General features: G+C 39.2%; 2 protein-coding genes across 3 annotated transcripts in view; one reads left to right on the top strand and one right to left on the bottom strand.

Annotated features, from left to right (window-relative positions):
- GON7 (GON7 subunit of KEOPS complex) overlaps positions 1–9226 on the bottom strand; it is a 21705-nt gene extending 12479 nt beyond the window's left edge. Inside the window, exons 1-2 of one of the 2 annotated variants that reach the window (XM_033107869.1) lie at positions 8912–9184; positions 5823–6593 (exon numbers count right to left, since the gene is read on the bottom strand). In XM_033107869.1, coding sequence (XP_032963760.1) covers positions 6496–6593; positions 8912–9119 — 306 coding nt within the window. In that variant the 5' untranslated portion in view covers positions 9120–9184 and the 3' untranslated portion in view covers positions 5823–6495. Of the gene's footprint in view, positions 1–5822; positions 6594–8911 lie in introns of those variants that run through there. The other variant, XM_033107871.1, reaches the window with a different exon arrangement.
- Positions 9153–25512, top strand: UBR7 (ubiquitin protein ligase E3 component n-recognin 7). The gene is made up of 11 exons (XM_033107866.1): positions 9153–9521; positions 11331–11464; positions 11945–12005; positions 12936–13031; positions 15457–15510; positions 15728–15833; positions 17071–17279; positions 17431–17580; positions 18111–18273; positions 19314–19375; positions 23299–25512. Exons 1-11 carry the CDS (start codon positions 9372–9374, stop codon positions 23389–23391), a joined length of 1278 nt encoding a protein of 425 aa, XP_032963757.1. The 5' UTR covers positions 9153–9371; the 3' UTR covers positions 23392–25512.

The raw sequence follows: 25512 nt of genomic DNA, 5'->3' as shown, positions 1-25512 counted from the left end.
TCCTGAAGAGGTCGCTGTACCTGAAGGCCATGATCCAGGGGAGGCCAGGCAGGAATGCACAGAGTGATCAGGACAGGCTGAGGTGGTCAGTCCCAAGGTGAGGGACAGGACAGTTTCATTCCTGCTTCTTGAAGCTCTCCAGGTGTGACAGACCCAGTCCATAGCAGGAGGAAGCAGGACGTGAGGCTGAGGTGACATCCGTGGTCCTGAGCTGCGCCTGTAGTAGCTTAGAATGGATCTGGGCACACAGCACTGGGAGCCCGGGCGGGCCTGGCAGGCCCCTGAGCAGCGGACCACACTGAGTAGACGGCAGACAGCTGCCAGCTGGAGCCTACGTTTGGTAATGAGGTATCTATATTTTCTGATTCCTGTTCCTGCAGTTCATCCTGAATACAATTTTATCAGTTTTTTTGCTTCATTCTACCAAATAGGCTCTCTTGTCAAGAGGTCTCTGGTTACTTACAAATAACTAAATCCACTAGTCAAGTCTCTCAGTCCTCAGATTGTTTATTAGCAGTTTTTGACACACTCCCTCTCCTTGAGATGTGTACTTTCTTCAGTCGCCTTCAGGATCAGTACTGCCCAGTAGGACTTTAGTGAATATGGAAGTGTTATACATCTGTGCTGTCCAAATCAGCAGTGACTAGCCACATGAACTAAGCCTTGAGACGTGGCTAAAGTGACTGAGGAACAGAATTTAAAATTTGAATTATAATTTAAATAGCCACAGGTGTCTAGTAGCTACCTTGTATTAGCCCGGTTTTAGATACTCTCCTGGTTTTCCTCTTCCTCATCAGCTTCTCCTTTCTCCTCTGTTGGTTTCTCCTCGGGGATCTTTCCAATTAATGTTGGCATGCTTCAGTTCTCTTTTCTCTACTTACTCTCTTGGTCATCTCATCCAAGCTCGTGGCTTTAAACGCTCAAACTTGTATCACTACCTTCCATCTCTTTCCTGAGCTCCAGGTGTGAATGGCCAACTTGATATTTACTAAGATGTCCAAAGCCACGCTGCTGATCTTACCACTCACCAACAATCTCATGCCCCGACAGGACGACTACCTAACAACTGGCGGGGGGTCTTTTTCAAATGCTACGCCTCTCAGAACTCCTCTTACAGCCTCCCTTCTCAGAAGCAAAGCCAAAGTCCTTAACATGGCACACAGAGTCATAAATAGGTAGCCCTTGACCTTTGCTTCATTTTCTACTACTCTCTCAGCCTCTGACTCCACTCCAGCCACACTGGTTTTCTTGTTGATTCTAGAACACACCAGAAAAACCTGTTTCCGGGCCTCTGCACTCAGGGCACCCCTGCCTGGATGCTTAGCCCTGGCCCGCTCCATCACCTTCAGACCTTCGCTCAATTGTCAGCTTAGTAAGGCTGCCTCTGACAAACCTACTGAAAAGTCAGCATCCTCCTTCCCTGTTTTTCTCCACAGCACTTACCACTTGACATGTTATATAATTTGTCAGAATCTAAACTCCCTCCACGAGGCAGGGGTTTTGTCTGTTCACTGCTGAATGCCCTTGCTCAGAAGTGCCCGGGACCTGGTCGGTGCTCAGTAATTATTTACCGCATGAAGCAGTCTCAGTGTCACGGAACACCTCTCTCACTAGCCTGCAAAACAATCTAGTTCACTCTCCAGAGAATAAAGCTTAAAGTTAACATTTACTACCAAGTGCGTAGCATAATCTGTCACATGTGCCAAGGAAGTTTGGTTATTAAGCTCTTTCAGGTTTCAGCACGTAGTGATATATTATTTTCAAGGCCAAGATTTCAAATGAGCCTCAATTTATTTTTGCTAACAGTTCTTGTGATGTTGGTTGTCTCGGGATTTTTCTTATCGATGCAGAGAAAAACATATACCACACTCACAAACAAGTGGTATATTTTAAGTGCTGGTGAGAGTCTTGAGAAATTCTCAAGTTACAATCATGAAAGTAACAGTTTTCTAAACCACCTAACACATACACCAAGTGTCAAAACAACCTCTTAGAGCTACAGCACACAATTTCAGTACTTTGATGTTCAAGGCAATACGTTGGCCCCATAAAGCACTCATTTAAACTAGTAATGTTTCTATAAGCTACTTCTATCCCCAGCAGAATTTTTGGCACCAGAGTAAATTTCCATTTAAAACTGTACCCAATGGGAGCGGCTACTTTTTAAAAGATTTAAATAGAAGCTTACTGTCTAGCATTCACTGTTTCCTGGGTCATGTCTTTAAATAGAGTAATTCTGATCCCAAAGGTCACCTGAGACTGGAATCGTCATAGCAACACTGAAATTCATTTTATACTTTGAGAATAATTCACTGGCTAGAGAGCATTTTTTTCAAGGTTCAGGCCAGGCACATCAGTTTTAGAAACACCTCCTACTCCTACCTTTTTTTTTTTATGGTACTCTACCTCATATTTAGCCCAGCTTTTCTAACCTCTTTAGAAGTAGCATTCTTTCTATTCCCTGTTCTGACAAAGTAGCAGTCAAATGAGAAATGTGGATTTTTTTTTTAAAAGTGTGGATTGGTTCATTTTTGTCCTGAATTACTTACACGACAATGTTTTAAACTGATAATATGGCTTATCTGCCCTTACTAAATCTAAAGCATGACTTTTTAAAAGTAAAAATTGTTTGAAAGTTTCACAATAACTTTCTGTATTAGCATATAAAAATGTTACATGATTTTTAGTTTATTCATCTTTTAAATAATTTTTTATTTTTTAATTAGTTGACATACAATATTATATTAGTTTCAGGTGTATAACATAGTGATTACATATTTATATAACTTATGAAGTGATCCCCCTGATAAATCCAGTACCCATCTGGCACCATACAGTTATTACAATATTATTGACCATATTCCTTATGTTATACTTTACATTCCCATGACTATTTTGTAACTACCAGTACGTACCTCTTAATCCCTTCCCCTTTTTCATCCATCCCCCTAACCCCGTTCCCATTTGGCAACCATCAAAATGTTCCCTGTATCTATGAATTTGCTTCTGTTTTGTTTATTTTGTTTTTTAAATTCCACATATAAGTGAGATCACACGGTATTTGTCTTTTTCTTTCTTATTTCACTTAGCATAAAGCCATGTAGGCCCATCCATGTTGTTGCAGATGGCAAGATTTCATTTTTTTTATGGCAAAGTACATATGATTTATAAAAATGCAAAAAGAGTATACAATGAAAAAGCTCCCTTTCACTCCCTCTACTTACAATCTATCCTATGCACATCTAGTCAATAGTCTCCAATAGTAGCATTCTACACTCTACTCTTTACTATATACTTAGGTGTCCAAGAAATAATCACAAAATGATGCTAATGTAATTAACTGCCCCAAAACATGTTAATTTTATTTGCAACCATCACTAGCTGCATTGTGGTAATACAGTTTTGAACTCGGCAGTACTCAACTACCAACCACAATCAGTTCAAACAGGAATTTCTTGTCAACATTTTATCGCCACACAGTGGCTGACAATTGAGTTAACAAGCTTAGGTTTTCAGGATGTCTTATGTGTGAATCTTATTGCCAAAAAAGAAATGACATTCTATACTTGTACACATTGAACTGAGAAATAGCTGTATCTTTAATAAGCTAAACAGGAACTGGATAAAAATACTACATAATAAACTGAGGGCCACAGACGTCTCCAACTGATTCTCTCATTTGGAAGAAACATAAGCTTTATTTCCTTTAAAAATACAGGCCTTCTCAATAAAAGCTTTTAAAAAATCTGAGTAGCTGAAGCAATCATTCCCACCTAGTACATTTCATACTACGAGGGTGGACGTGCAGAGCACCAGAGACACACAGCACAAGGGCCTAACGTTGTCGAGAAAGCCAGGAAAGGTCTACTAGAGGCGTGTTTTCCTAAACGATGAGAAGAGCTAGACAGGCCAAGGAGGTGACATGGCCCAGGATTTGAAAGGCAAGCTGGTTCCAGAAGCGTAAATCCTCTGAGTGTGAACATCTCCAAACTGGGGGGTGCGAGGTGGGGAGGGGTGGGGAGAACTGGGTTCCTCCCATACTCTTTTTCCCTGTTTGTTTTCAAAGTCAATTTTTCTTCTCAGGTGATTTTTTAAAAAAATATTCAAATTCCCTAACTAATAATATAGCCAAGTAACCTATTATAAAGGAGCAAAAATTCTTGTCCTTGGCCGCAGAACTCTATTAAGTATTTTTCAATGTGACACAAAAGCACTTATTGGAGATGTCTCAGAGAGTAACCGTTCTGCTTGCCTGAGGCTAATACTTCTACACTTACAAGGTAAAGAGTAGAAAACCAGGCAAGGCATTTCTTCTATACTGGTCCTTCAAATACGTGGCTTACTTATGAAGACTGTAAGAGAATTAGAATCAGTATTCAACTTAAGGAAAAGATCAATCAAACCTATACCTGACCACAAAACACTGGACCACAAGCACACATATCTTGGTTTCTTCCTTATAAACATATCTACTCAACAAAGAAGGAAACAAAATGTTCAAGAGCAAAGTTCAGCTATTAATTTAAAAATATGGACTTTTTCTTAACTACAGTTTTTTTTAAGGATTATGTAAAGATAAAAGATTATAAATCAGTAACTGAGTTGTAGTCCCAATATTAGAGATAATCAGAAACTAAACAATTTCTGAGCGTTTAGACATTCTCCAAATTATGATGGTTCCACTTAACAATCTTTTTTTACTTTATGATGGTGTGAAAGCCATACACTTTCAGTAGAAAGCATACTTTGAATTTTGGTCTTTTCCTGGACTACCAGTATGCAGTAGTTACTTTCTCGTGATGCGGGCAGCGGCAGTGATTTGGCCCAACTGTAGGCTAATGTAAGTCTTCCGAGCATGTTTAAGGTGGGCGAGGCGAAGCTATGCTGCTTGGTAGGTTAAGTGTATTAAACGCATTTTCAACTTACAGTTTTAACTTACAATGGGGTTATTGGGATGCAAACCCCATCATAAGTCAAGGAGCATCTGTATAAGACTTTTTCTAGTTGGTGTTGTTTTGTTTATATACAAGTACTTATTGGAAGGCTGATGTTCCAAGTAAAATAATACTTTAAGGATAAGAAAAGGTATGTAAATTCAGTTTCCTTAAAAGTATGTACCGTGTAAGGTATAGATTTCAGAATGTATAACTGGGAAAGTACTACAGCAATCTTTTAAAGGCTATGTATATAACCCAGCTCTGCCAATGGTTAGCTCTGTAACTTAGGGTAAACACATATTCTAAGATTCACTTTATATCTGAAATATATTATATAACATATAAGGTTACTTCCAAATCTAAAAATCTATGACTATTTGTATTTCATTAGGTACATGCTACTTGATTTCTCTGCATTTTAGCTATCTAAATGAAATAGGAAACATGCACAGTAAATAAAAAATGCCTTAGTCCCACTGACAAGCAGAAAAGGAACACACACACACAAATTTTATATATCTATATCTATTTATAGATATAGACATATGTTTCCAAAAAATTGTGTACACATTTTAAGAAAGGAAAACTGTATTAAAATTATAATACTCGATATACACCGATAACAAAAGATGAATACAAGTCACGTTTGACTTCTGCAATGACAAGAGGTGCTCAAAGTGGTTACCATCAGCGTCCAGACACTTCTGATTATGGTGAACTACTGCTTGAGCAATGCTGACCACAGTGTCCACTTATATACATTTTTTTGGCACCGCTGGTATGGATATACACATATATATACTTAAAGAATTTAAAATAGTCCTTTGTTAAGCAAAATCATACGGCTATAGGATGGGAGGAAATATCTAAGTTATAGTCAACACAGATTGTTTAAAGACTTTTATTTGTGTTCATATATATAACATACCACAGCAAAAAGCACACACCATTTGGCTCTCTTAAGGTAAAGTGAAATATATATTCGCTGAGTACTATCATCTCTCGATGTCTGTATATTGGGTGTGAGTGTGGATTCAAGGTTTCCTTGGGTTTCTCTCAAGGGCTCTCTTTCTCTTCAGTATTTTTCTCTATTCCCATTTCCTCCTACTTATGCACAGAACTGCCATTCTTGTTTTTAATACCCAATTTTCACCACTTGCTCACATCAGTTCTTTGAAATGTTACTGCCCGTGGACCATGACATGTACTTTTTACAACAGACGTGAAAGCCAAAAGATGTAGACAGCACACAAATTAATTCAATGGTTGTTTTCAAAGTGGAAAACAATTAAAATTCAGTTGCCAACTTAAAGGATTTTATACATTATGAAGTGTTCTCTATTATTTCCATGGTCTAAAATTTCTCACTCAAGAAAACAGATTCATTTCTAAAGAGTACATCTTTCTCGGCTGGAAACAGAAGAAATTTTTCTTTAACAAAACTGTCCCAGGGAACAAAACAAATGCTTTTCCAAGTTGAGGCAGCACAAGTCTTCATTAAATGTCAGTGTGTGATAACTAAGATATGGCAGCAGTCTTTAAAATTTCATAAAAGCTCTTAAGATGGTGGTTTTGGCCGTTTTGCAGATGGTCCTTCTGAGTTAGTTCTGTTATCAGTGTTATTTTCATCTTCTGCATCATCATCATCATCATCACCTTTTAAAATAAATATTTGTTGTATGACAATATGTTCAATGGTTGAAAAAATAGTTAAAATGGTTGATAATAAGATCGTTTCACTTTAGGAGTAATAAGACCACATTCCAGATTTGAAATATGCATCGTTAAAAATATTTCAGTAATTTTAGTGTTTAAACCTTTCCTGTCTACTACTTTTTTTGAAGACAAAATTCATACAACCATAAAATTCACTCTTTTAAAGTATACAGCTTACTGATTTTTAGTATATCCACAGGTTGTGCAATCATCACCACTACCTAATTCCAGAAGAGTTTCATCATCCCAGAAAGAAATCCCATACCCCTTAGCAGTCACTTCCTAGTCCCCTCAATCCTTGGTAACACTAACCTACTTTCTATCTCTATAGATTTGTCTCTTCTGGACATTTCATATAAATTAATCACACAACATGTGGTCTTTTGCATCTGGCTTCTTTCACTTAGCATGTTTGCAAGGTTCATTCATATTGTAGCATTTATCAGTGCTTTATTCTTTTTTACTGCTGAACAATATTCCACTGGGTGGTTATTCCACATTTTGTTTATCCACTCATCAGCTGAAGGGCATTTGTATTGTTTCCACTTTTTAGCTATTATGAATAATGCTGTTATGAACATTAGTGTATAAGTTTTTGTGTGAACATGTTTCCAATTCTCTAGGAAGAACTAGGAATCCCTAGACATGGAATTGCTGGGTCAGACAGTAACTTTATGTTCAACTTTTTGAGGAACTGCCAAACTCCTCTCCAAAGAAGGTAGTCATTTTACATTTTCACCAGCAATGTATGAGGGCTCCATTTCTTCACATCTTTGTCAACACTTGTTATTGTTCTTTTTGATGACAGCCATCCTAGGCATGTAGTGGTATCTCGTCGTGGTTTGGTTTCTATTTCCCCAATGGCCAATGATGTTGAACATCTTTTCATGTGCTTATTGGCCCTGCATATTTACTTGGAGACCTGTCTATTCAAATCCTTTGTACATTTGGTAATTGGATTATTTATATTTTTAGCGTTGACTTCTACCAGTTTAGTACTTATACTTTTTATTTTGTATATTATTTGTTGAGATATAACATAAAATTCACCATTTTATCTCTACCACTTTTAACAAAGGTCATTCAAACCTAAGCTTTATGGAGATTTCATCAAGCAAATACAAAAACATGTCCACCTATACAAAGATATTGCTGACGCACCATTAATAGAACAGGTAACAGTTATTTTTGCAGTAAATAATGACAGACTTTTTTTTTTAAAATGGCTCCAGCTATATACTCTTGTCTTTATGCCAATGACAACATTTTCAACAGATTAGAGAGGTACTTTTGGAACCAAGAAACAGGACTTCACTTTCAATACACGTGACAATACCCAACTACCTTATTCACAGAAACAATCTATTGTCTGAACTCAGTGTAACTTTACGACTTGTCTCCTTCACATTACCTGGATCTATCAAGATGTAAATGAGATAGAAAAGAAAGAAAAGGAAAGTACGGTTTAAGCTCCTCTACAGAGGAGTTAAGTCCTGACTCCAATATTTAGTTCTCAGGTTGTTCAGCTCAGGGCAGTCAAAATGTACCTACCTATTTTTGCATTCAAGACAAGATTTAAAAAATACGAACGCAGTTCAACTTCACGTTTCTACTTTCAAACTGCACCTACAAAACTGGGATATGGGAAAGTAGTGCCTGGGAGTTAAGACTTGTTCAACTGACATCTGTCCCAATCCTCAGAACCTGCTCCTATTCTGCGATAGACGGCAGTCTTCCACACGTATTTGTCATTTCACACCTGGTAAAACTCCTTTTCATCCTTCAACACCCAGCTCAAAAGCCATGCCCTCTCGGAAGCCTTCCTGGGTTTCTCGGTGTACAATAGTTACAGAGGGCCCTGGGGTCACACTTCCACTCTTTTTAATAAGAGCGTTTGCCTGTCTAACACCTCACCAGTCTGAATTCCACAAGGAAAGTAACCAACTCACATCCACCTCATTCTTTCTCCAGAGCTCAGCCCAGTGCCTGGCACAGAATAGTAAGCGTTCAGCAAGTTCTTGTAATATAAATGAAAAGAGACAGAGTCATGAAAACGCTTAGGAAGAAGCAGCCCAGGTAAATTAGCCCATATTCAGCTCAGACATGGCGGAAGGTACCAATAATGTTTAGGTGGAATTCTCTGTCCTCCGAGGCGCACTTTCTTCAAGTCTGCTACACAACACGGGCTCCACGAACAGATGTTTCCTGGGCTCCCCTGCCCCTCCGCCCTGTTGTTCCCGCACCGTCTCAAAACTCACCGTCCAAGGCCTCGTCCGGAGCCGCCGCCACCCGGTCCTGAGCTTCCCGCTGTACCAGGGGGCCGAAATGCTCAGCCACCAGCTCCCTCATCTGGGCTACGCCGGACAACAGACTCTGAAAAGGGTCGGCGTCGCCCGGCGACTCACAGGGCACCTCCAGCTGCTGCCGTTGTCCGTCCGGCCCGACGTACTCGCCCAACAGCTCCATGGCAACCACTGCGCTTCCAGACGCGCTACAGGGAAGTACCACCGGAAGCGGAAAGCAGCCCGCGCGGGGCGCAGGCGGGAGAAGGGAGAGGAGTGACTTCCGTTCGTCGGAAGTCGCTCCTCCCTCTTCCTTCACTGCCTTTCTTTGGGATTGGTTCCTGGCTCTCAGGATCTGCCTCCTCCGGCTACGCCTCTCGCGGCCGCTTTTCCCGCCTCCGCCGGAGCAGAGCTGGGGTCCGGGTGACAGTTGAGGATGGCCGGAGCTGAAGGGCCCGCTGGCCGGCAGTCGGAGCTGGAGCCCGTGGTGTCGCTGGTCGACGTACTTGAGGAGGACGAGGAGCTGGAGAATGAGGCGTGCGCCGTACTGGGCGGCAGCGACTCGGAGAAGTGCTCCTACTCGCAGGTGGGTGCGCGGCGGGGGCCTCGCCTCCCCTGGGCTCCCGCGGAACCTGCTCTTCCCGACCGGACTTGGACTTATTCCCGCCTGCCGCGGCCGGCTTCCCAGTGGTGGTCTGAGGCCGCGGTTCGGCGTAGGCTTCCCCATCCCAGGCCCAGCTGCCCCACTACCCCCAGCGTCTTGGCCCCCTTCCTCAGCTTGGGTCCAACAGGGCCCCCTCCTCCTCGATCTTCGTTCGGCCGCTCAGGATTCTCCAGGCTTTGGCCTTGGAGCAGCTGCTTTCCTTCCTCTCCCGTCTCCTCTCGGTGTGCCCTGGCTGCTTTTCACGGAACCGTCCCCGTGACCTCTCAAATCCAGACATCTTTGTCTTTACTTTTCCCAACCTATTTATTGGGAACCGAATGGGAGGGTCAAAGCAGAGTTAAAGGAGAAAGCCCTGAATTTGAAAATCTCCCCGTGTGGGCTGGACTCCTTGACAGCTAGTTCCTCTGCAATTTAGTTTGACCAGCGCTAGCTGGTAGGTTTTTTTTAGCGAAAAGAAGCAGGTATCGTGTCGTTACGCAGTCTGCTCCCCATGGGGTTAGACGGGAACTAGAGCAGCACCGGCACTGGCGAAGGAAGGGAGGAGAGAGAGATCTACATGAAGAGGAAATTTGGCTTTTGGAAGACGTTATGATGAAGGATTTGAGGGGGTGTGATATAGCGTTGGGTGACTCATCCTGTATTTCGAGGTACAAAAGTGGATTGAGGTGGGTAGAAGAAAACTATGAGAGATGAAAATTGGTAGGAATGAGAAGATTGTTTTCCAGAGCGGTGGAGTGGAACACTGCGGAAGGAGGAGAGAGTCTTGGGGTCTTTATGTGGTGTGGACTGAGATCATAATGCCAGTTGTCATTGTTTACCAGTTTACACTGCAAAGTGGTTAGACTTTTTTTAATACACCTGATATCCAGGGATAGTCCCAGATGTTGGCTGTAGTGGAATATGTGACAAATTGCCTAGATTATATGTAGGGTTGAAGACAAACCAGGGGGACCTGCCACCCAGATAAAGAAATAGAACATCACTGGCATCCCCCAACTTCCCATTGACTCCCTGAAACTCCCTCCTTTCGAGAGGAAGATAACCATTATCAAGATTTCTAAAAGTTTTCCCTGTTTTTCTTTCAGCTTTTTATTTTGAAACATTTTAAATCTACCAACAAATTGAAAGACTATTATGAACACATGTGTACCTCTTCCATATCCTCATTTTTTAAACACTTCAGCACATTTATCTTTTTCCTCTTTTTTATAATTTACTTTTGTCCTTTGTCCTTTGCTGAACCATTTGAAAATAAGTTCCAGATATCATGATAATACAACTCTAAATACTTCAACATGCATCTCTTAAAAAATGAACTGATTAATGCATTGATTTTCTCTTTTGTGGAATCACAAGCATTTTTTTCCAGAATTAAAGTGTGATATTACTTAACATAAACCTAACACATTCTCCTACATTTTCATGCGTTAAAATGATTAAGGAGACAAGCTTATTCACAGCTGACTGAAAAGATTAAATTACCTATCACTAAGAAAAAAATTGTTTGAAAACAAGCACTAGTATAGTACACATATGATGATATGAAACATGCAATAGTGCTTTGGTACTCTTGTGTAAGCTTTTTTATTAGTTTTAGTGGTTTTTATAAGATCTTGACCACAGGTAATATGATTTCAATTATTTCTCAGATCACAGTATGGTTATTAGGTAACTATGCGACACTTCATTAATTTATTTTCTATCTTTTTCTATTTTGGGGCTGTCTTTTAGGGCTCAGTAAAGAGACAAGCACTATATGCCTGTAGTACCTGCACCCCAGAGGGAGAAGAACCAGCAGGAATTTGCCTAGCTTGCAGTTATGAATGTCATGGAAGTCATAAACTATTTGAGCTGTACACAAAAAGGTAAAGACAGGAATTGGTGCTGAATATTTTTTAAATGTTTAGATTCTGTCCCAGCTGCACTTTATTTCTTAATCTTGCTTTTCCATTCAAAGTAGCTGTGTACTGGTAAAATTTATTATAATTGGTTTATGTAATTCGAGACAAGAGTTTTCCCCAGGGGACTTTTAAAATATAATTATGGTACAAACTTGAATCTTTCTCTGCCATTAACTTATGTGTGCCTGTGGATGTGATACAGATATTTATCTCTATGCATGTTAATTTCCAGAATTATTAAATCTTTTATTGTTATGTGCTTGAAGAAATTCTGAATTGATACATGAGCAGCATGTATCCAACCTTTTTGGATTGTACCACAACCAGGGCCACCTTTTTTACATCCTAGAAATGAGTTGAGAGGGAAGAGGCTATGATATGAACTTAAAGAAGTCATTAGATTTAAAAGAAAAATTAAAATTGGCTCTTCCTCTTTTGTTTCAGAAATTTTCGTTGTGATTGTGGAAACAGCAAGTTTAAAAATTTGGAATGCAAATTATTTCCTGTAAGTAAGCACTGTAACTAAATGCATCAAAAGTAGCTGAAATCGATATTTGACAAAGTGGATACAAACCAAATATTTTCCAAAAGAGAAATTCTTATGCTTATTCTTTGCAAAGGGGCAAATTAATATTAGACTTCTAATATTAATATTAGAATTTTTTACCATGTTAGAAAACGAACCTATTCAGAGCCTACAGTATACATTCAAATAAATATGAAAGGTTTTGGGGAAATGTTCTTTGAAGTAATTTAGGTTGAATTATGTTGGTTGTGTTCATGCTCTAAGGGTTTTAAAAGAGCAAGGGTATGATTAAAAATTGAATAAATAAAACTGGGTAATAATGAATGTAGGCCAGATGCACACAGGAGTTTTTCACTGCTTTTTGGCTAATAAAAACTGCCATACAATATCTTTAGTGAAATAACAGGAATGGAAGAGAAAGGCAGGGATTTTATATTGTTCAATCATAATTGCTAAAACTGTCTTGCTTTTCTCTCCTTTGAAAGTTATTTTTAGACAGTTTTCTTGATGACTGCTTTTTATTTTATTAATACCTCTTAGTAACCTGGAGGCTTTGGCTATTACAGCTGGGCATTAAGAAGTACTTTGAAATTCTAGGCCAATGTCAGTTAACATAGTTTATAATTAATACTTATGATTAACTTATCACTATTTTATTAAATAGGTGTATTCATTTTTCCCCAATTTCTTCAAAGAAGGTACAAAAAAATAATTTATCTTTTTTTCCCCTGTATCTTGGGAAAAGTATCCCTTTAATGGGAGTGAATTCTTTTTCTTTGTACTTTGAAAGTTAAAGACCAGCTTCTGGGGGAAAGATACAGAATGCAGAAATTTATTGAATATAGGAATTTCTGATGCATGAAATTATAAAGTTAGATCATATTATGTATTGAAATTAATACCTTTCAGGACAAAGCAAAGATAAATTCTGGCAATAAATACAATGACAACTTTTTTGGATTGTACTGCATTTGCAAGAGACCTTATCCTGATCCTGAAGATGAGGTAAGAGAATTGGTGGTTAACACCTGGGACTGTGTCATCTCTAACTCTTCAGCCTCTTGTCATATTTGGGCCTCTATATCTGTTCAGGGGGGATTTGGGGATTGTGAAATGTTTCTATATTTATCCCTCTTGATGAATCTAGGCTGGATCTATAAATGGTATAGATCCCAACTATTCTTTTCATTCTTGCATCATAAGAATGAAATACTGGGCAGGATTTTCCCAAGATTAGGACCTTACTCCTTCCTCTCCCTCTGCCTGACTGCTCCACTCCCCCAAACATTATTCAAAAAATGGTATTTAACTTTTTGCCTCCCTGGAAGAAAAGAAATGGGATGTACAAATTGGATCCTGTTAAAAATTTCAATTAGAAGTATACAAAAAATTTAAAAAGAGTTCTTCCTCACTCCTGTTCCTTCTTCCTCCCAGATATAACCAGTGTTAACATTTTTGGTGTATCTATATTTTAGACCTTTTTCTGTGCACATATAAATGAGTGAATGTATGTTTTAGTTTGTAGTTTCCTTTTCTTGTAACAGAAGTGAAAATTCTAAACATTCACTTCTGCAACTTGCTTTTCTCTCTTATCAGTATATCATACATATCTTCCATGTTAAACAATATAAATCTACCTCATGCTAATCGCAGCAGAGTATTCCATAATTTGACATGCCATAAGTTAGTACCTAAATGTTGTTCTATAGCAGAATGGCATCATCTATTTTTTTCAGTATTATAAAGAAAGCTGCAGTGAACATCTTTATACAGTAGTATAACTGAGGAAACTGCAAGGAGTTACGTAGAATGGATACCTAGAGTTAGAATTGACAGGTCAAAGGATATTTGTATTTAAAATTGTGATCATGTCTGCAAAAGGGTTCAGCCTTTAACAGTGTATGATACCGGTTTCCCCCCAACATTCTTGTCATCCCTATATATTTCCAGTCTTTTCAAATTTTGCCATTCTGATAGACGAAGAACAGTATCTTTTAAAATTTTCCTTTCCTTGATCATGGGTAAGGTTATGCATCTTTTCATGAACTTATTGGACATTTTTAATAGCCATCTCTTTGAATTGTCCTTTCACATCTGTGGCCCACTTTTTAATTTTTTTTTTAAGATTTTATTGGGGAAGGGGAACAGGACTTTATTGGGGAACAGTGTGTACCTCCAGAACTTTTTTCCAAGTCAAGTTGTTGTCTTAGTTGTCAATCTTAGTTGTGGAGGGTGCTGTTCAGCTTCAATTTGTTATCCTTTCAATCTTATTTGTGGAGAGTGCTCTTCAGCTTCAAGTTGTTGTCTTTTCAGTCCTAGTTGTGGAGGGCACAGCTCAGCTCCAGGTCCAGTTGCCGTTGCTAGTTGCAGGGGGCGCGGCCCACCATCCCTTGCGGGAGTTGAACCGGCAACCTTGTGGTTGAGAGCCCACTGGCCTATGTGGGAATCGAACCGGCAACCTTGTGGTTGAGAGCCCGCTCTCCAACCAACTGAGCCCTCCGGGAGGCAGCTCAGCTCAAGGTGCCGTGTTCAATCTTAGTTGCAGGGGGAGGCCCACGTTTTAATTGGGTTGGGTTTTGCTTATGTATTTACTAATCTGAAGGAGTTTTTGGATTTAGAGAAATTAGCCTTCTGCTGTCTTCCTTGCTTTCTTGTTGTCTTGGAACTGTAATTATTGAACCAAATTATTTAGAGGAGAAAATTGAAGATATCTTTGAGTTAACAGATAAAACCTTAAAACTGGATATTTTAAGGTCTGGGGTAAATTGTTATTAACACTGTTGAATCAAAAGACAGAAAATTAGGAAATTGATCAAGGCAGAAGAATAAAACTGCCACATACACGTGCATACACCCATTATAAGGAAAGGACAGAATAACATTGGAATGTTAATCAGTAAACAATGAAAGTTGGGAATAAAAGGAAAATCATTCTAAAAATAGTCTATGCCCTTTGTTATAATTTTCCTAGGCCAGAATTTAATTATTTAATTTATTAAAATTAGGGAAGTTGTTGCTGTTCATATTATCAAGAGATTGCAGCATTTACTTTCAGTTACTTGGCAGCATGGTGTGATAAAAAGTCCCAGTAGTCACATTCTATATTGATCAATTCGTAATACCTTCTTGGGCCTGGGTTTATGTATAAAATGAGAATATGTTACTTATTTGTAAAGTTCTGTGAGAATTAGATACTAAATAACTGATGTGACAGAGCTTTGACAGCTGCTTGCAAGTGCTTATCTCTGTAGCACCAGTTCATATAGAATGAACTTTTCTTTGGCCCCTTGATCTGCTTTTTCCTTTTCCCCTGGGATAGCCCCGTGGATAGCACTCTCACAGATTGGGAAGACAATCACTTAATATCTAATTCTACTGTGTGCCAGGATTCTGTGTAATTATTAACATACAGACTGCTTTTCCATGTTAGATTCCGGATGAGATGATCCAGTGTGTAGTCTGTGAAGACTGGTTCCATGGAAGGGTAAGGAAAGCCTTTACCTTGTAAAGCCATTGTCTTTACAAAAGGAGAGAAGATCTTTGCTTTTTAAGTTGTGTTATATTTTACATTATAGTTACTCTTCTAAAAATATACTGTAAAGATATGATCAGTGTATTATTGCAATTATTTGTTTATAAAATAACAAGCATTTTGGACAAGCTGGAGATCACAAGAAAAATCCTGTTTTCTGTACTCACAGCATCTTGGTGCCATTCCCCCCGAGAGTGGGGATTTCCAGGAGATGGTGTGCCAGGCCTGTATGAAACGCTGCTCTTTCCTATGGGCTTACGCTGCACAACTGGCAGGTAGGTGTCTCTGTGGAGTTGGTATCTCACAAACTTGTGCTTGTGAAATTTTTGTGTTCAGTCCAGAATTTTTACCAACTATTTTTAATTGGATTCTGAGGTACAGAAAAAACTGTAGGATACGTTCTTTCTCCACAAGGTACTTACAGATTGATTAGGAGACTACCAAGAAAAAATGTGTACTTGTAAATGGCATGATGCAGAGTATGGATGAGACTGTAATTAGGAAAAGTGAAGGAGGCAGTTTTTGAAGGGACTTTGAAAGATAAATAGAACCCAAATACGTTGTTTTTTAAAATGTAAGACTGCTGTTTGTTGGGGAGGGAGTGGTGGGTGGTACAGTATGTTATCTGGTGTTTTTATTATACACTAAGAAATTGATCCCAAACAACTAATCAGCAATGAATGGTCTTGGGGCATTAAATATTTCAATTTTTTGGTAATGCTATATGGGTTTCTGAATTTTTTTAAGTGGCAGTTACTCATACTATGCTGCTCTAGCCTCAAAATTTCTTCCCTTTCTCACCTTTAGGGGACACTTCACCGTACCAACCACGAGCAGCATAGCCACACCTAAGATCTCATCCTACACTTTTGTTTTAGCTCAGAGTTCTTAAACTTGGTGCTCTCTTTCTGTTCATACTCTTCCCAGTTCTTTCTCTCTCTTTCCACTGGACCTGTATATATTTCTCATTCATTGGGTTTTCTTAATTGGATTCCGCTGTCCCTTCATGTCCTTCCCTGTCAATAGATGGCTTCATCTCCTATTAAACTGAAATGCCATCATGCCATGAGCTCCTGATTTCTCTTCTCTCCTTCACAGTATTTCGGCCTCTATACCCATTCTTCCTCTCGTAAAGTTAAGCTGGTTGTTTTTTCAAAACGACCCTGCTACCTGTGTTTGCAGTTCAGTTCTTCCTTCTACCTCTTCTTGAGGTATCCCATCTCTCTCTAACATCTGGGGTATTTTTCTTTCTCCTTTGCATATAAAGTGCTGAAGTAGCGATTGATATTTTTAAATAAACTGTTTAATTATTTCAACTCGTTGGATTAGGCAGACATAACCTAAAAAAGTACTGATTATTTTCTTTCTCATTATTCCAGAGATTAAGGTTGACTCTCTCCTTTTCCAGATTCTGAAATATTTTTTAATCAGGCAAAGTGATTTTGTTGTCCAATACGTCTGTGGATAGGTGTGTATGTGGGTTTTTTTGTTTTTTTTCCCTTGAATCCACAGTAACCAAAGTACCTGCCGAGGATGATGGCTTGGCACTGAATGTCGATGGAACAGGTGAGCAGGAAGTGATCAAATCTGAAAATGGAGATCATCAGGATGGTGTGCTCAAAGAGGACATTCCAGAACCTGGAAAGGATGCTGACGAGGAAGTTAAAGCAGAGCAGACCAATGAACCATGTACCAGCTCTAGTTCTGAATCTCATCTCCAGGTAACATATGAAGTAGGAGCCATAAAAGAAAGCTTAAGCAAAATTAATTCTGTAAGCTCTATAGCATTGTATCCTTTGCGTAAAGAAATCCTTTTACAAAATCTAAACTATGATAGTTTAAAAAACACTTCAAAACTTAATTTTATTTCAGACAGTGTGTACGAATCAAAGTCTCAACACAGGATCACAGTCTGACTGCAAACTTCGGGAGTTTAAAGCTAAGCATTTTATAAAGAAAGACACTGCCACCTATTGGCCCCTGAACTGGCGTAGCAAGTTATGTACCTGCAAAGACTGTATGGTAAGTACCTGATCAATGTTAGTATGTTTTGTAAACTTATGCCTAAAATAAGAACATCTGAAAAATATATTTATGAAATTGATGTTAGGAGTGTAGAGAACTTAAAAAAATTTTATATTAAGCAAATTTATGAAATAGTATTTGTAATCTGAATGCTTATGGAAGAAATGAAGAATTTATGCATTACTTTTTATTTACTTATCTTCATTTTAGTGGGAAAAAGCAGTTCTTAGCTTTTTTATATCATAGAATTGCTTGGAAACACAATTTGCCTCAAAGTTATAGTAAGTCAGTGGTTTTTAAGTAAAGAGCTCTTAGGCCATACAACATCTACTAGGAAGTTGGGAGATTTCTAAGAGAGATTTGGGCAAAAAAGAATAAATCACTCAAGCAACTCAGTGCTAAAAGGCTCAGGTTTGTCTGGCAGTTAGTCTAAAAAACATTAAATACACTTCGAGTGATTCTCATGAGGCTGACTTTCTGAGAATGACACACAGTTCTAATGGGGAAACTGGTTTTATTTTTTCAAGAAAATGTATGGCGACCTAGATGTCCTGTTCCTGACAGATGAGTATGACACGGTTCTGGCTTATGAAAACAAGGGCAAGGTGGACCAGGCAGCCGACAAGACAGATCCTTTAATGGACACTCTGAGCAGCATGAACAGAGTCCAGCAAGTGGAACTTATTTGTGGCAAGTACTTTTGAGTGGGAAAATTCATGAAGTTCATAAATTTACCTTCACAATTGAAAAAAATGTATGTGTATGAGGAGGATGACTAATACCTATTGTTTTAATACAAAGAAAGTTTAAATTTGGAATTGTATAGTAGACCTCAACTACACTTGCTTAGTTGTAATGTTGCTGGATTTTTAGTTGCTATTCCCACTGAGTCAGGGTTACGTGCCAGGGTAATTACATGCTCGAGAAACCACATGTGCTATTTTGATTAAGCATAGATGTGTGAGTGAAGAATATTAGAGCATCAATTTCATTTTTCACCCAGTGAAAAATAATTTTCATTGAGTGTTATATGTCCTCTTTTTGAGCAAAGCATTTCACCTTTTTGACAGTTCTTGAGGTTGTTTCAGTGGTTCACAGGAAACCACTAGAGGAGAAAATATTCCCAAACCCTTAATTGCAGGCTTAGACATGTTTTTCCCCCAGCAGGCCCAGCTTGTTTCAGTGTTTCCATCCCATCCAGTTTCTATGGGGAAGCCACCACCGTTGCACCCCTTTTATGGCATCAATCATTTCTATCTTTTATTTGTAACTACTGGATAATTTCCTTTTGCCTTTATTAGACTAAAAGCTTTCTGAGGATGGAGGCTGCATCTAAATCGTTGTTGTAGCCCTCAACGTGCCTCATACACGATACACTCTGTTGAGTGAGTGTATGACTTAAAACTTAGTTTGACAAGTCCGAGGTTATTTCAAATATTAGAATTCCAGAGAGATAGGAAACCCTTTTAAAAAATTCTTAGCTTATCTTTTTGATAGTGAGGATATCTCTGGCTTTTGAGGTTTTTTTTTAATTTTTTTTTTATTTTTAACGAAAAAGTGTTCCAGATATCAAAATGAAGGAATTTGGGAGGAGTTGGGAACAAATTTCTATGCAGTTTCACTTAAAGAAGAATTTAAACTAGTAATATACTCAAATGTCTGTGGTAAAAGCAAATTTTTTTTTCTAAAAGCAATTGGTGTAAGTCCTTTTTGTTGATTTTTTGATTTAGAATATAACGACTTGAAGACTGAACTTAAAGACTATCTCAAGAGATTTGCTGATGAAGGCACGGTATGTTGAGTTAAAGAATTTTAATCATAGTCCTGTATGTTTTAAATAAACTGTTTATTTTCTTTGATGGGAGAAATGACTGTGCATCTTAAACTGGATCCTTGAAAGTTTAGTGCAGGCAGAGCTAAGGGAAGTCAGTAAGAGGTGGTAAAACACCAACGGACTAGCCTCACTGGAGTCCTTCCCAACCCTGGGCCAGAGGGACGGAGCAGTCAGTCACACAGGATCTGGAGGGAGTCCATGTCGCTTAGGGGAAGCCATTGGATCGCCATACCCATTCTATGGATCCTGACCTTCAGGCAGGGATCCTTGGAGGAGGAAGGAAAACTGACCAGGCAGGAAAAAATTATAGCCAGGCCCCATTTTGGGGATTCTGCATTCTATAGTTTAGGATAAAAGAATTTTATAATTGGGGGCTATAACAGTTCTCTTGCTAGCAAGAAAATCTATATACCTTAAAGGGGGGACACTGACTCTACAGTTTATATAATGTTTTAAAATAATCTTCCGAAGAATTTACAAATACTTCGTAACCCTTTACTATTCATACTTTTGTGATGAATTTCTTTCTAAAATACTTCTCTGTCAGGGATGTAAAGTGCAACATAAGGAATATAGTTAATAATATTGAAATAACTATGGATAGTGCCAGGTGGGTACTAATCGGGAGATCACTTTGTAAATTATATAAATGTCTAATCACTATGCTGTACACCTGAAACTAGTATAAAATTATATTGAATGTCAACTGTAATTGAGGAATAAAAACTATTCATGATAAATACTAAACATATTACAATACAGAAGAATGTTCATGATAGAACACTAATTGAAAAAAAATAAAATTCTATCTTGCGAAGGCAGACATAAAACAAAATTTAACTTTTCTTTTCATGGTCTAAGTTTCTCCTTGTGGACAGTAAATGTTTTGCTCTGTTGTAGCCAGACATACAAATCTAGCTAGACATGGGTCTGCCGGATACCCAGGAAGTGCTGTGAGACTAGCTTTCTTGGGAGAAGTCTCTGCCAGCCTACTTCAGACCATTTGCTCCTTTCTCATAAATGTGAGAAGAACTTGCAGTGGCCTGGATTTCTGGACAGGGTCACAGTGCTGCCTTTCTACAAAATGAATTGTGAAGTCAGAAGTGAAGAGCCTTCTCTTAAAGGGCTTTTGCATCTTTTAAGGAATGGTTTTCACTGTCAGTATGAATGTCTTCCTGTTTCCCAGCATTCTCATACTAGAGTTATTCTTATTTCTATTGCAGAGGCTATCCTCTGGTTAATGTAGACTCACATTTGAGAGTTATATTCAAAGTCTTCACATTTTTCTGTAACATACCGTTTCCCCGAAAATAAGACCTAGCCAGCCAATCAGCTCTAATGCGTCTTTTGGAGCATAAATTAATGTAAGACCCGGTCTTATATTAGATAAGAACCAGTCTTATAGTAAAATAAGACCAGGTCTTGTATTAATTTTTGCTCCAAAAGACGCATTAGAGCTGATTGTCCGGCTAGGTCTTATTTTCGGGGAAACACAGGATGCATCTTTGTTATCACTAAAGCCACTTTTTTTTTTTTTTCCAACTATGCTGGCATCCTGGTATAGTTAACAACAGAGATGGCGTGAACCAGGCCCAGAATGCCAACCAGCTCTCTGCTGCTGTTCTCCCAGCAGTGTAACTCTTGCCTAGGTACAAGGCAACCTAGGCAGCTGCCTACAGCTGGGGACTAAAGCCACTTTATATGAATCTTCATAAGAGAGAATTTTGTAATCTGACGTGATGATTTAAAAGGACAGAAAATACGATTTTTACATTATTTGTTCCATGACATTACTAACTAGATCTTTATCAAACACACACACACACACACACACACACACACACACACACACACACACACACACACACACACACACACACACCTTCAGTTGCCATAAGACTTAATCTGCTGTGGTTGTATTTGTCCACAGAAGATAATGCTAGCAAGTTCTAGACATTCTTAGATGATGGACCGCCTCTATTTAATGTTTGTGTCCGACTATTAAAAAAACACTTAGAAACTAAATTTTCAGAGATAAACCGATCAGATGATTTATTATTGAGCCCAAGTATTTATTATCCTCTAACATTTCTACTCTGCATGTTGGCTGTGACCATTTGAGGACGTCTAGAAACTAAAATTACATGCTGTAATTTGTGTGCTTTTAGGTCTCTTCCCACAGTATCCTTGCAGGAGAAATGTTTGTCTTTTATTGCTTTTCAGTGTTTCATATTTGTGACCCAAGGTCAGGAAAGATCCTTCATATTGGAACTTCCAAGCATCTTATAAGTGTAAATTTCCAAGTCATTTAGCCCCGTACATCAGCGCTTTGAGCTGCAGCTGTCTTGGAGTACGTTAGCCATCTAGATCTTGAATCTGTTAGGGGTTCTAGTTCCTCACTGGTTGACCAGCAATTTTCCTCTTGGTGCTTATGAAACTGGCGTATCAGCTACTGGTCTGTGGTAGAGTACTGAGAAAATATTCTTTTATTTAGAGGATTAATAAGTATCTTACCCCAAGAAAGTTCTTCAAGTAAGCACTGCCATTTGTATATGTTAGCAGCATTTAACCATGGGGAGTGAGAGAGGAAGGTTTTCATTTTATACACCAGTAATTTTCCTCTTCCTTACTTCTCTTTACCTCTTTCTCACATGCATTCACTACTTCCTTTTTCTCTCTTTCCCTCCTTCTCGCTGCCCTACCTTCATTTCTTCGTAACAATAAGCACGTGTTACCTTTATAATTAAAAAGTAAATTAACAAACCTGTCTCTTGTGATGGCCATTAGCTTTAGATTAGATCAACTGGCAAGACTCAGTCTTTGGCTGAACAAGGACTCCTTCTAGGCTGTCCAAGTTTACTTTTAGCCATATGCTCCCCTTGTCTTATTTTCTTCTTTTTAATATTTTATTTTGCTTATATCATAAACACCTTTGTATGATGCTCCAGTCCTTTCCCCAAAAAATAGAAGATCAATTTCTCATTTTTATTGCATAAAATGGATATCCATTTACTAAGAGTAGTACAGTGGTACCTCGGTTTTCGAATGGAATCATTCCGGAAGACCATTCGAGTTCTGAAATGGTCGAAAACCAGGCATGGTTTCCCCATAGAAAGTAATGCAAAATAGATTAATCCGTTCCAGACCTTTAAAATCAACCCCTAAAACTGCAAATTTAGCATGAATTTTACTATCTAATGATACCATAAATCCATAAAATTTACAGTGTTTGTAAACAAATGTTCGTCAGCGGAGACATTCAAAAACCAAGGTACCACTGTACTTCTATATAGTTTTTGCCAATTTCCTGTTTATATAAAAATATCTTTAATTTTGGACTCTCAAAGAGGGGAATGTTTTTTGGTTTCTTTTTTTCAGTAAAGAAGAAAGCCCAAATCTCAAAACAAAACACTGTATTTTGTGGGTGCTTATGCAGAGCTGAGGACATTCCCAAGTCAACTGTGGTGATGAGAGAGAGCAGGGGTCTAGGAGACCCCTAGGCTTCTCTGTTTTTATGCTGCTCTTTCACTTTCCTTTTCGCTTCTATTTATTGAGAACTTATTATGTGCCAGGCAGTGTTCCATAGGCATTTTATTTCATCTCTTCAAAAGCATAAAAAGTGCTGCTTTTATCTCATTTTGCATGAGGAAACCAAGGGAGCTGGTGGACCCTACGCTTGGCACCATATGCTTTTCTGCCTAGCGGTGTGACCCTGAACAGGCCAGTGTCTGAGCCTGGATGAGCTCTCTGTAACATGGAGCTAGTATAATTAATTATACATTAAAATAATTCTCAGCAGTATTGTTTGACTTGTGTTAACGACCGGTTACCGCTATTCTGTAATGTAGTTCCCTTTCCTAATCTTTGCTTTTCATCACTAGGTTGTTAAGAGAGAGGACATCCAGCAGTTCTTTGAAGAATTTCAGTCACGAAAGAGAAGAAGAGTGGATGGGATGCAGTATTATTGCAGCTAGAGTGGAGTACGGCGCCTTCTCACCCAGGCCAATGAAAATGCCACCTCCTGTTCCAGGAATAAAGGAGGCGTATTTCACATTTGGTCCTCTTCCCGTCCTCTCTGTGGAGAGGCCCCTCTTCCGACCTCCAGCTTCCTTCAGTCTCCTTAACTACAGCAGCCACAATATTTGTGCTGATTTCACAACCAGCATTCTTCTGACTCAGCTAAAAGCAACTCATTCCACAGAATCAGCCCGATCCCGCCCCTAGTCTATCCAGGGTTATCTGCTTATACGTTTTAAGAAGTTCGGTTTGGTTTTGAGGAAGTAGTTTCTTTTCTAATGATTTGCTCTTTAAGTCCCGAAGGTGTCTGCTCTGCCACAGAGCTGTTGTCTTCCAGGACCTGCTTTCGGGGCATCACGGAAGCTCTCTTCCTGTCAGCTTGACCCGCTATAGGTCCCCTCAGCCCAGGGACCGTGGTGCCTTGGGTCAAAGCTTCCTCAAGCCTGGTCACCTTCTCCCAAATCCCTGCTTTCTGAGGTTCGGTCGTGGTATACAAGGGATCTCGGAACTCGTTTTCCCTTGGGCCGAACCTCTGGAGTCACCGGGACCGATGTTTGAGGAAGCGAACCTTTGTTAGGAATTTTACTAACCAATTTAAAGTGAAAATTTCACTCACAATTCTGCTGGCACTAGAATATTAGTATTTCAGAACTGTGGTGCTCACAGGGCTTCCTGGAGAGAATGTGCCAGTCTACTTAGTCCCTCTTCTGCTGCCTAGAAAATAGACCGGACACTTCCCTGTGAGATCTCAGTGGTTTACAGTCCTCTGGGTTTCTTTATATTATCAGGGATATTCATAAGCATATATTAAAAACAGACCTATTTTGATATTGTTCTGTTAGGAAAATGTTACTAGAACCCCAATAAATTATTTTTTTCCCCTTAAATTGTTCTGGAGAAAAAAAGATACAGACTTGGCTTACTCGTGGTGAGCAGGGCAGCAGTTGTCGGGGAGGCAGACTTGTGTGAAGAGATTCCAAACAAGGCCCGAGGCTGCGCCAATGAGCTTTATGTATATAAGCGGTAATGCCCACAGCTGGTTCCCTAATGACTGAGATCTTTTGAAGAACTCCATGGAATGTTGTATAAAACCCCGTATTTGAGGGGAAGTCCTTTCAGTTGGTTAGAACTCTCTTTAAAGTCCCTCAGTCTACGTGGAAAACACCTTTTGATAAACAGAGCCCTCAGTTGCTATCTCCCTCTGGAGGAATGAGGTCTGTAATGACGATAGATGACACACTGAGATACGTGACTACAAGCATTTGAGGCATTGGGGCCACAAGTGTATACTAATATTCCTTTGTGTGTTGAGCAGTCACTTACACGAGTGCCCACTGATTGCTGGGTGAGATGAACTCAGTCTGCAGGAAGTCCAGGCCTCAAAGAAATGGTCCCACGTTTTCTGCATCACGCCTCCCAATGCAGACAGACCCTCGTAAAGAGTGAGTGATGTGTGGAGCTGGAAGGTCTCATGGCCACAGGAGATGCTTGTGTGCCCTGAGCTGGCCTTGTAGAAAAAGGGTAAACAGGCTAGATGGGAAAGCTTGGCATCTCTGAGATTCTGAGACTGTTTCCAGTCCCCAGCTTGGGAACTCTTCCAAGTTGGGATTTTTACCCCCGCTCCACAAGGCTGTACTAGTAGTGTACCGCTGTGGTCTGCAAGTTGGTCTTCTCAAATGTTTGAATAGCAGAAAGTTCCTTCCTTGTGACAGGTCAGGCCACGTGTCAGGTGATGCATTACAGCACAATAGTACAAGTCACCGAGTACTGAAGGGCTTGTTGTATGAAAGGCACTATTCCTTCTTTTCCATTAACCAGAAAACCTCTTTTTTTACCTGTTGTTCACAACTGGGTTTCTTACTGACTGTATTGGGCCATCTCTTCTTGTAGAGACTGACTTTGGCTAACATATGGCAGTTCATATTAATGCATGTTTTATGCAAAAGAATATGATATTAGTTGCTTTTAAGGAATTCTGGCATTGTATGTGCATTTTTGTAGACTTGTTACTGGACTTATAATTACATACTAAACTCCAATCAGGTTTCTGTAAAATTAAATAAAAGCAATTCAGAATA

Source organism: Rhinolophus ferrumequinum, chromosome 6 (genome assembly GCF_004115265.2).
Source record: "Rhinolophus ferrumequinum isolate MPI-CBG mRhiFer1 chromosome 6, mRhiFer1_v1.p, whole genome shotgun sequence".
Lineage (NCBI taxonomy): Eukaryota > Metazoa > Chordata > Mammalia > Chiroptera > Rhinolophidae > Rhinolophus > Rhinolophus ferrumequinum.
This window is presented reverse-complemented; position numbering and strand designations above follow the sequence as displayed.

Excerpts from the sequence above, each read along its gene's own strand:
- UBR7 (XM_033107866.1), top strand. The coding sequence starts at position 9,372 with ATGGCCGGAGCTGAAGGGCCCGCTGGCCGGCAGTCGGAGCTGGAGCCC. Across the intron at positions 15,834-17,070 it reads TTACGCTGCACAACTGGCAG|TAACCAAAGTACCTGCCGAG; the intron begins GTAGGTGTCTCT and ends TTGAATCCACAG. Across the intron at positions 17,581-18,110 it reads GTACCTGCAAAGACTGTATG|AAAATGTATGGCGACCTAGA; the intron begins GTAAGTACCTGA and ends TATTTTTTCAAG.